This window comes from Drosophila hydei, unplaced genomic scaffold (genome assembly GCF_003285905.1).
Source record: "Drosophila hydei strain 15085-1641.00,03,60 unplaced genomic scaffold, DhydRS2 tig00000060-arrow-pilon, whole genome shotgun sequence".
NCBI lineage: Eukaryota > Metazoa > Arthropoda > Insecta > Diptera > Drosophilidae > Drosophila > Drosophila hydei.
This window is the reverse complement of record NW_022045656.1, coordinates 3,998,050-4,009,236: the sequence shown is the minus strand read 5'-3', so window position 1 is coordinate 4,009,236 and position 11,187 is coordinate 3,998,050. Positions and strand designations below refer to the sequence as shown.

The 11,187-nt window shown below is 44.6% G+C and overlaps 3 protein-coding genes across 4 annotated transcripts; 1 reads left to right on the top strand and 2 right to left on the bottom strand.

Annotated features, from left to right (window-relative positions):
* The first annotated feature begins 701 nt into the window (after positions 1–701).
* On the top strand, positions 702–2,939 carry LOC111594405 (pro-resilin). 2 transcript variants are annotated; one of them, XM_023307682.2, is made up of 4 exons: positions 702–1,691; positions 1,952–2,086; positions 2,190–2,340; positions 2,428–2,939. In XM_023307682.2, exons 1-4 carry the CDS (start codon positions 702–704, stop codon positions 2,937–2,939), a joined length of 1,788 nt encoding a protein of 595 aa, XP_023163450.2. The 2 variants fall into 2 exon arrangements, with proteins under 2 accessions (XP_023163450.2, XP_023163458.2); XM_023307690.2 differs by lacking the exon at positions 1,952–2,086.
* Positions 2,940–3,783: 844 nt separating this feature from the next.
* Positions 3,784–6,501, bottom strand: LOC111593491 (arylsulfatase J). The gene is made up of 6 exons (XM_023306259.2): positions 6,312–6,501; positions 6,071–6,230; positions 5,924–6,011; positions 5,468–5,859; positions 4,040–4,790; positions 3,784–3,981 (listed from the first exon to the last, which is right to left on the bottom strand). The coding sequence occupies exons 1-6, from the start codon at positions 6,426–6,428 to the stop codon at positions 3,819–3,821; spliced, it is 1,671 nt and encodes a 556-aa protein (XP_023162027.1). The 5' UTR covers positions 6,429–6,501; the 3' UTR covers positions 3,784–3,818.
* A 1,873-nt stretch (positions 6,502–8,374) lies between these two features.
* Positions 8,375–11,143, bottom strand: LOC111593482 (zinc transporter 9). Its single transcript, XM_023306247.2, has 8 exons — positions 10,840–11,143; positions 9,947–10,780; positions 9,766–9,892; positions 9,300–9,706; positions 8,911–9,239; positions 8,775–8,849; positions 8,604–8,717; positions 8,375–8,506 (listed from the first exon to the last, which is right to left on the bottom strand). The coding sequence occupies exons 2-8, from the start codon at positions 10,755–10,757 to the stop codon at positions 8,462–8,464; spliced, it is 1,908 nt and encodes a 635-aa protein (XP_023162015.1). The 5' UTR covers positions 10,758–10,780; positions 10,840–11,143; the 3' UTR covers positions 8,375–8,461.
* Positions 11,144–11,187: the final 44 nt, after the last annotated feature.

Here is an 11,187-nt window from a genome sequence, read left to right as displayed (position 1 = left end):
CACACTTGAGAGCCAATGCTGAGACCTAATGGATTTTTGTTAATCGATATTTATCGATTTAGCATTTCCAGTATTGATTCCTTCTTATGAAAATTTGAATTTAAGCAATTGAAATTATTTGCTCCATATGAACCTATCTATTTTTACATATATAAATATAAAATATATATGTGCTTCAAGAAGTAGTCAAAAATATCGTTATTTTGCAGCTTTTATATAGATTTATATACGTATACTCTCTAAACAGAAGCCTGAATATTTCGGCTACTTACATAGACTCAGCTTTATTAAGTCCCCCCCGAAGTCACTTCTAAGGGACACAGGGTATGCTGCAACTGCAACAATGCAGATCCGAAAATGTGACTGCAGCTGAGTTGGCGCTTTGAAGATGATCGTATGTGGCAGCTGTTGCGGTTGCCACACGTAGCAGCAAGCAGCAAGCAGCAAGCAGCAAGCAGCTAGCAACCAGATGAGCTGAGCGACATCAACTCATAAACGACTTTGTCCCTGCCTCTGTGTGTATGGGTGTGTGTGTGTGCATCCTCGACTTTCAGTTTCGTTTGCTGCGATTGGAGAGCAGCGTTTCATATAAATACGCGCACTGGCTGCACATCGAGATCAGTCAGAATTTGGCGCTGCTTCGTGGCGCAGAAAAGTCAACCACCAAGTTCCCAACAGAAGCACAAGCACCCAGTTGGAATATGTTCAAGTTATTTGGTATAATGCTGTTGACAGCAAGTGTGCTGGCACGCCCAGAACCACCAGTGAACTCTTATTTGCCACCATCACCTGGCGATAGCTACGGAGCACCAGGTCAGGGGCAAGGCCAGGGACAGGGTGGTTTCGGTGGCAAGCCCTCTGATAGCTATGGTGCTCCAGGCGCAGGCAACGGTAACGGCAACGGCAATGGTAACGGACGTCCATCAAGCAGTTATGGTGCTCCGGGTCAGGGACAGGGCAGACCCTCGGATTCTTATGGTGCTCCTGGCGCAGGCAATGGCAACGGAGGCGGACGTCCTTCGAGTAGCTACGGCGCACCTGGTCAGGGTCAGGGCGGTTTGGGTGGACGTCCTTCGAGCAGCTATGGAGCTCCTGGCACTGGAAATGGCAACGGCAATGGACGACCATCAAGCAGCTATGGCGCTCCTGGTCAGGGACAAGGCGGCAAGCCATCTGACTCCTATGGTGCTCCTGGTGCAGGCAACGGTAATGGTAATGGGCGTCCTTCAAGCAGCTACGGCGCGCCTGGTCAGAGTCAGGGTGGCTTTGGAGGAAAGCCTTCAGATAGCTATGGTGCTCCTGGGGCTGGCGCTGGCAACGGTAATGGCCGTCCATCGAGCAGCTATGGCGCTCCCGGTCAGGGTCAAGGACAAGATGGATTCGGTGGTAAGCCCTCTAGCACATATGGCGCTCCAGGTGCTGGTAATGGCAATGGCAGCGGACGTCCGTCGAGCAGTTATGGCGCTCCTGGTCAAGGCCAAGGAGGTTTCGGTGGCAAGCCCTCAGATACATATGGTGCTCCAGGTGCTGGCAATGATCGTCCATCGAGCAGTTACGGCGCACCAGGTCAGAGTCAAGGACAGGGCGGCTTTGGTGGCAGACCCTCCGACTCATATGGTCCGCCGGCATCAGGGGCTGGCGCAGGCGGCGCTGGTGGTCCCGGCGGTGCAGGTGGTGACTACGACAACGATGTAAGTAGCACTATGTTTGGCTCTGGGTTCTTACTTGGCTCCTTCCAAACACAATGAGAAGCTCGCCTTTTGCTGAACGCTTCCTTGCTCTCGCTGCACAGCACGCTCTGAAATCTTGCACCATTCCGATCTGCTTGCGCCTCTCTCTGTCTCTTTCTTTCTGCCTCACTTCTATTTCTCACTGAACTCTATCTTGAACTGTCTCTCTCTCTCTCTTTCTCTCTCCACACGCTCTCTCACTATCTCGCGCTACCCCATAGGAGCCCGCTAAATACGATTTTAATTACCAAGTTGAGGACCCTCCAAGTGGTCTCTCATTTGGTCATTCAGAGATGCGCGACGGTGACTTCACCACCGGCCAGTATAATGTTCTGTTGCCCGATGGAAGGAAGCAAGTAAGCAAGAGCTGCCAATCTGAGCTGAATCTATGCTGGGGAAACAGGATGAACTACCACTTCGACTGTAGCTAATATATGACTTTTCCTTATTCGGTTACAGATCGTGGAGTATGAGGCGGATCAGCAGGGTTATCGTCCGCAAATACGATATGAAGGCGATGCAAATGGTGGTGCCGGTGGTGCTGGCGGTGCTGGCGGTCCAGGTGGTCAGGATTTGGGTCAAAGTGGATACTCTAGCGGTCGTCCAGGCGGTCAGGACCTCGGACAGAGCGGTTACTCAAATGGCCGTCCAGGTGGTCAGGACTTGGGTCAGAATGGCTACTCCGGCGGTCGTCCAGGTGGTCAGGATTTGGGCCAGAATGGTTATTCCGGTGGTCGTCCAGGTGGTCAAGACTTGGGCCAGAATGGTTACTCCGGCGGCCGTCCAGGTGGTCAGGATTTGGGTCAGAATGGCTATTCTGGTGGTCGTCCCGGCGGTCAAGGCTTGGGACAGAATGGTTACTCCGGTGGACGTCCCGGCGGTCAGGATTTGGGTCAGAATGGTTATTCTGGCGGTCGTCCCGGTGGTCAAGATCTAGGTCAGAATGGTTACTCAAGCGGACGTCCAGGCGGTAATGGTGGCTCCGATGGAGGTCGCGTAATCATTGGTGGACGCGTGATTGGCCAGGATGCTGGAGATGGCCAGGGTTACTCGAGTGGTCGTCCCAATGGCCAGGATGGCGGCTTCGGCCAGGACAACGTAGACGGACGAGGTTACTCCAGCGGCAAGCCAGGCCAGGGACGCAATGGCAACAGTTTCGGACCCGGTGGTCAGAACGGCGACAACGACGGCAGTGGCTACAGATACTAGACGACGCAAATGAACACCGAACAAGACAAGACACACTCTAGCTAGCTATTTCAGACGAGTTATGGAAAGACGTAGATCAATATTTAGAACTTAAGCGACACCTTAGAACTATGAACTAGTTACCATTACCATTACCCGTTAAACGGACACACCTGACCTATCGTCCCGCACTCTATTCTATACAAATCTCACGCTATCTCAGACTATCTCTCTCATCCCATCTTCAAGTTCACTTAGGCTAAGTTATAGTTGCATATGAGAAAAAATATTTCGCTAAAGCGAATAAGAACAAAAAAAAATGAGGATGATATACATATGAATCAAGTTTAATGTAAGCATTGTTTGTCAATAAGTATGTAACGTAATAAAGACATATTTTTGTAAAAAAGCGAAGCTCTTTAATTGGCATCGGGCTTAGTTAACCATTCTAGACGTACCAATGCTTAGAATCAGCTGTGTCTACATCGACCAAGACAAGGAACTATCGAATTTATAGCTTCCGAAACTCAGGAGTTCTTAGAAATCAACTTCAATACTCAAATCATGACACAAGAGAAATTTCTCATAGTTCAGTTAAGATTATGCCCTTAGAACACGTTCCAAAATGATTTTAGATGCCAAGCGTAGCATAGATCACAAATTAATAATAACTACAAATCTTAGGACTGCAAATCAATAATATTTCAGATTCAATCTAAACTTCATCATTGATTCTTGGAAGCAAGATTAACCGAGAACTAATGTAGCTGAACTTTTGGTGATTGAATTTATGCCTAAGTGATTTCTATGTGCATGAATTCTATTTCAAGTTCACGAAAAGATCTCATCAAAATGTTTAGAGCTAACTATTTTCATTCTAAAGTTTTTATTCATCAAATTTTAGATACAATTGCTTGTGTCAATAAAGTCGCCGAAATTCGTCCACGTGTAGTTCCAAAGACGTGGAAACCCACGGGGATCATCGGGTTTATTTGCAGGAGGCACTGCAGTCGAATTTATAAGCTGCAGCTCGTTTAGCATTAGTTCCAGAACTTTAGGATAGCTAAAAGAAAGAGTTTGGAATTTAGTTTATGCAAATCTAGAGCACTCCAAATACTTACAAGCTAGCTTGGTTGCGCTGCTCGCAGGGATCTTCACGAATATTGAACAGACAGGGCGCTCTCAGTGGGTTACAGGTAATGTCGGATGCATTCTTAGACTTGGCATCCTTGCAGATGACGTTGGCTGCTTCGCGTGTTCGCATCATATCCACAGTTTTTGGCAACATTTTGAGCTGCTGCAGAGCCTGCCCTGATGGACTCTTCACGACCAGCTGCCAGTCATAGTCGCGGGGATTACGTGTGCCCGGCGGTCCATACCAGCCATCCCAGGAGCCATTGTAGTTGGTGCCCTTCACCAGCTTCCAATCACCCACGCTCAATGCGGCGCTGCCCCAGATGTCATCTATGTTGTGCAACAAACTCTTGCGCGGCGATACCTCATTCTTGAGCAGAGCCTGCCACACACTCATTCCATCCAGCTGAACGTTATTCAGCGCAGCAAGTGCCGCCTTACCACCTGCCGCCTCCAACAGCGTGGGCAGCCAGTCTACAATATGCATGGTCTGATCCGCGATGCGTGGGCGTTTGGTTAGCTGTGTGGACCACAGCAGAGCAGCACCTCGCACTCCGCCCTCCCACAGCGTGTTCTTAACACCCCTCAGCGGATAGTTGGAGGCGAAATTTGAGTTGAAACCCTCCGCTGGGCCGCCGTTGTCCGTGGAGAAGATGATGATGGAATTCTCGAGCATGCGCGACTTGCGCAGCTGCTCCACAATTTGCCCCACAGAGTCGTCCATGGCGGTGACCAATGCTAAAAGGCAAAAATGTAAAGCTTTAGCATATAATTCTATATATATGTAGTTACATTACATAGTATATAGATTTCAATTCAATCAAGTCAGTTTAGTTTGGAGAGCTTACATTAATTTAGTATTTCTAGTTCTCGATTGGCATTATGATCTTAGTAACATTTTTGCCATAGTTTAGAATCAAAGCTAAGAAGTTCTTGGCAACATGATATGCTCTAATTAAGACAACGTCGGCATAGCCAAATGCTTTAAAAATATTTAAGATAACTTTAAAACTGAGAGTTTGGACTGTGACTCGACTAACTGCTCTATGAGATTATGTATAAATAACAAGTCTTGTTATTCTTGAGGCATAAGTTAACTCATTTATTTAGGAGTCGCAAATGGTTCACTTCATTTACTGGTTCAGTTCAGCAGTTCATGAATGAGTCATAATATTTAATCAGTTTTTAAGAGTTTTTATTGCTCAATTATGCAATTGCTTAATCATTTATAATCGACAGCTAAATCAGCTGAGTAGCTAAATGAAACGAATATTTCAAAAATATTAAACAGCTCCGTTCAAGACCCAAAGAACTGAAGTGCCCAAAGCCAAGCACTAGCTCATTTACGTAACCCGCTCTATCACAGTTATGCTAAACATTATAAACGTTGCAACTTGCGATCAAGCTCCACTCACCCGCATACTTGCGCCTCTTATAATGCTGAATCGTATCCAAGCGACGCACTATATCATCCTTGGCAGGCAGCGGATTATAGGGATTGCCCGAATGCACTGCCGCATGTGCCACATAGAGAAACAGTGGACCCTTAGTCACATTATGCTTGGCTATCACATTGAGCGAATGCTGGGTAATCACATCTGTGGTATATTGACCGTGTAGATCGTAGGCTATGTCTGTGCCGTTGCGCATATCCAGGCCCCACTGGCCGTGCTCCACAGCCGAGTGATCACTGTAATCCTGATGGCCCGACCAGTAGCCCACATGACTGCTAAAGCCACGATAAAGCGGTGTATAGACGCGTTTCCAATGGCCCAAATGCCACTTGCCAGCTATGTGCGAGGTGTAGCTGAATGGGGAAGAGGCAATTAATGATAACAAGCAATTCCAATATGTGGTAAGTTGTAGTTTACCCCAAATCGTTCAGATATTGCGGTAATATTTTCAAATCCAAAGGCAGGCCACGCGGCTCAGCGGCATAGAGCACAGTGTGTTGCATGCCTGAACGAGAGAATTGGGCTAAAAAATCTGTTTTAGGCCTCTATAGACAAAAAGGTCACCTGTGTGTATGGGATATTTGGCAGTCATGAGCGCTGAGCGCGAAGGTGTGCAAATGGCGTTGACATAGTAGCGATTCAGTATGAGACCCGAATAGGCCAGCGCATCGATATTGGGCGTGGGAATTTGCGCTGAGCCGCGGAAGCCCACATCGTTGAAGCCCTGCAAAAAAGTGAGCGGCAAATTAAACAACAACTTAACCAATATCACATAGCTCTTCTGCAACTTCATCTACTCACTTACCAGATCATCGGCCAATATGAAGATGATGTGCGGCTGTGCAATGGCATACCCGACGAGCAGAAGGCAGAGATGCAGCTGAAGCTGGAGTTTCATTGCAAGTCGTTGGCTCATTTGCATTGTTTATACCCTGTACTCAACATAAACATAAAAGAGGGTACATTAAAGTTGTGAACACATAAGTAAGAGACGAGCAACGGCCAAGACTGATAGAGACATGTCTGCTTGCATAGCATCAGAGACCAAGGGCTCAAGTCAGATTGGGATATATGTGAAGACTTAATTTATTCCTTTATAAATATATATAATATAAAATATATTAGCATGAATACATTTTCAATCATAGAACATTGAACAAAATATATTTATTTTGAAGCTATTTGTAGGACATTCAGAAGTCGTATACTAAAAGATTTTTGCTTATTGGATTTGAAGGGCATTTTCTAGTCGCACATACTCCACTAAAACATATTTGCTTATTATGACTGCACCATTGAATGGGTTAGGGGCAGGTATTTATGTGCAACGATTAGAGCTTATTAGTGGCACTAATTGCGAAATTCGAGAGTCGGACCTGGTCACATAGTATACCAGATGTACGTATAAGTTAGAATACGTATGTTATGTATGCTAATTTAAGCATCTTCGTAAAGCTAAGTGGAATATCTGCCATTGGCAATTGATTGACTTTTGTCTAAGTATAGCAACTGACATTGAGCTTCCATTACAGTGGAACGTGCGTAAATAAAAAATTGCCAATTCATTTTCTTTGGATGAGGCCATAAAAACTAAAACTGGAAATCGAATTGGAACTGCAACTGAATCAGCAGAATGTCAAGTTTCTTTAAGAAATGGAATAACTGAAAAAGTTGCATAATGGATTTGTTTACTTTTAAATGTATGAATATTAGTATCAAAATGTCAATCGAGACGAATTCATTTATGTCTGCATAAACTGGGCCCAGCCAACAGCTAATTAGCATGTGAATTGAATGTGCGGCGTGTTCAGCTCTTTCCACCCATTAATGGGTCAAATAACTGACCAAACAGTAAACAATCCAAGTATGAATCCGACCAGACATACAGTGAAAGCTCTGTTGACGAACACCACACTAGAAGCCTGTATGTTAACCACTGCTAAGAAAGGGGCAGCTATTATTATAATAAATATTCAAATGAAAATTATGTATTAAAAAATTTTGACTCACCCCTATATTTTTTTTTTGCTGTTACTCATTCGCCTTTGTATGAAAACAATGCCAGCTCTTTATGCACTTTCCATAATTTTAATTTTTTAAGCAAAATATAATGAGGCGCTAATGGCTGAGCGTGCAAGCAATTGAATTAATTTATGAGCACTGCACGCACTTAAAACCACTTTTTAACTTTTTTATTTTTACCTTATTGCGCCAAAAAATTAAATTCAATAATTGACACAGGTCCAATTAAACCGCTTCTTAGCACGCGCCAATTGCGACTGACCAAAGCTTTGGCCGCTCTTTAAACTCAGCCCGTTTAACCGTCTGCGCCGGCGTCGCTGACTCTCGCATTCTTTCTTCCTCACACTGCAAAAAGGCCAGTAGCGAAAGTCGCGTGCTCTATGAAATGCTCAGTTAACAGCTACGTCGACAGCGCTGCGACTGTGACTGCTTCAAGTTCGATATGTAAACAGAGAGCCAAGCACACACGTAGCCAGAGCCGGAGAGAAAACGAGCAAAAACGGCGTTGCCAGACTAGTTCAATAATTAGTTTGATTTCGTTTTTGCCTTCTTAAAAATTCAATTTAAACATTATTTTTATTTTTCACAATATATATTAAAATTTTAGGCAAACATGTGATACGGTGAATTTTTGAATAGCTATCATGCAGCCTAAGAATTTTCACTAGATCTGAATATGACAATTTAAATTTTAAGTTAATTTTGTTTGTAACCTACCCGAGAACAATATAAAAAAGTAGCCAGCCAGACATATACCAAACATCTAAGTAACCGAGGTCCACTAACGTACACAACCGAAAGAAACATATAAATATATATATCTATATATATATATCTATATATGTGTATGTATAGAACATGAAAATTACACAGGAAATTTTGATTGAGAGCCCTCAGGTCCAAAACAATATTTAGCAGCAAGCAAGGAAGGCTTTAGAGTATTTCAAGATCGACGTGACGAATTTCTGGAAAATGCGTCTGCACAGATAAAAAAAGAGATATAAAAAACAGATATATATAAATATATATATATAAAAAGATATAAATAATTCAAGCAAAATAATATTCAACTCACGCGAAGATTCATTTCAATTCGATCAATTTCTCCACCCATTAGGTCCACAATACTCTCCCCCTGATCCAGCAAGAAGCCCTCCAAATCATCCACATTACGAAATCCGCGCACAATCTGCATATTAAAGTAGATATAGCATTTAAGCCAAAGTCGATTATAACTTTTACCCACCGCAAGCAACTTGTTTAGGTCCTGCTTATCTAAATACGAACGCGTTAGTTCACGTCCATCAAAGTCGAGCTCAGCCTGCAAGTAAGAAGGTGTCATTAGCAGTCAAGTTTCTATGCTATTCGTACTCTCAACACACCTTATATCGTACTCGTCCATTGCCAATGCCTATACCCTTGACATCGTAAATAGCACGTATCATCACATCAGCCTCAAGTGCCGTATTGATCTTTTCTAAGCGATCCATGGGAATGGAAACGCCAACCAACGCGTTGGCATTCGTATAAATGATGAAGGAAGCAACAGCAGCCAGTAGACCGCCAATTACCAAAGAACCTACAGCATCGAAGACCGGAGAACCAGTTAAACTGCTTAATCCCATGCAGCTGCCGGCAACCACGACGCCAGTCACTGCAGCTGCGTCCTCGCACAGCACCACATTCACACAAGGATCTTTGCCAGTAAGAACTATAATGAAAAATGGTTCAGTAGGCATGCAGTGACACAGTTAATATTGCGTCTGCTTACCATACTCTTTAAAGCTTAACTTATTCTCCTTAGCGGCCCGCTTCAATTCATTGATGGCCACCACGAGGGTTGCGCCCTCGCTGACAAGGGAGCCAGCAAGAATGCAATACACCCAGAACAGATCAGTGATCGGTTCTGGATGCAGCATACCCTCGATGCCATGGTAAATGGATAAGCCGCTGCCTACACAAAAGATGCCCACGCCGGAGATGAGTGAAGAGACGTAGCGCATGTTCATATAGCCGTAAGGATGATCCGTATCGGGTAACTGTGACGACTTGTAGATACCAAAAGCTAATATCAGCTGATTGATCAGATCTGCAAGAGAGTGAATGACCTCTGCAAACATGCTGTGCGAACCGCAGTATAACCAGCCGCCTGCCTTAAACAGCAGATTGGCTGCGTTGCTAACACAATGGATAAGGAATATATCATTTAAGAACTTAAAAAAGTCGAACGGACTTACATGGCAATGGCTGTAGCCACTACTTGCCCGGACTTTTCCGTATTTATATTCGAGTCCAGCATGCCCTTGGTGCGGGAGCCCATTTCCCGCCGATAGTCACGTAGGCGACGTTTCACTGTAAATACATCTGAGATCGTATATGCATTAGCAAAAGAGTATAACCTGATATAGATTCACTTACTCTGCTGATACTGCTTACGCTCCATATCACGTTTAAGTCTCTCCCGAACAATACCCTCCTTTGAGCCCCAGACTTCGAGTGCCTTAGCTTCCACATCGCGTCGCCAATATACCGTCATAGGTGGCTCTTGTTCGTAGGGGGATCTGCGCTTTATTTTTGGCAGCTTCTCTAAATCTTTGACAGTTAGCATGAAATCGGATAGGGCACGCGCTGGTGTTATAAAATTTCGCTCGAGTGACATTCGGTAATCAAAGCGCGGTCGCTTCGGTGGTGGCATCAACGAGGGTGCACACTCGTCCTTTCGCTGCTGCGCCGTAGGAATTAACTCTGGTGGCGGTGCTGATGTGGTGACGTCTTCTCTGCCTTGCATAACATGTAATACAGGCTCATTTAGCTTGCCCACCGGCGATAACTCGGCCTTTTCGAAAACAATTTCATTGATCTTCGAGTCCTCGATGGTGGTGGTTATTGAGAGAATGCCCTTTGAGGTTTTTATTTCAAAATTTTTTGTCTGCACGGCGGGCAATTGGTTTACTCCGTCATCTGTATTTTGCAGGTCAGTTGAAGTCTCAGGCCCCTTATCTTTAATACCGCCCCCCTTGTCACTGGAGCTAGAACGCAACAGGAGCATGGAGCACGTATTGTATGTTGTGCCCCCACCCAGACGACTGCGAGCCTGTAACCGAAGCGTTACACATTCACTGCGCTGCAAGCCATGACACCAAGAGAAGTGCTGCCGGCTCCAATGGACAGCGGTTCGTGTGTAGTTTGGATGTCTGCGCTGCAGCAGCCACACACTGCGCATCAACATATTGAAGCTGCAGGTTAAGTGCTCTGAAATAGACAATAACTTAATGAATTCATTTAGAACCGCAAGTCAATATGCTACTTACACAGCGCACACCTCACAGATTTCAATCTGTGTTGACGTCGTTGTTTTTTTTTTTTTATTTTCTTGCCGTTTCACTTTTTAGGCGGACTACGTCATGCGAAGGCAAAGTGTATATATTTTCGCTACTACTTTGTTTCGCGTGTGGCTGCTTGGAATGGTACCTAGTCAAATTGAGTACCCTTCTAGTTCCAAAGCCATTCAGCTATTTTGCACTTTATTTACAAATTTTTAGTTGGAAAATATAATTTAGAAGTGCCCGGCTGTAAATTTAGCTTAAGAAAATGATTTAATCGACTATCGATAACTACTAAAATGTATTAATTGTTCGTGTTTGCCAACACTAGCGCAA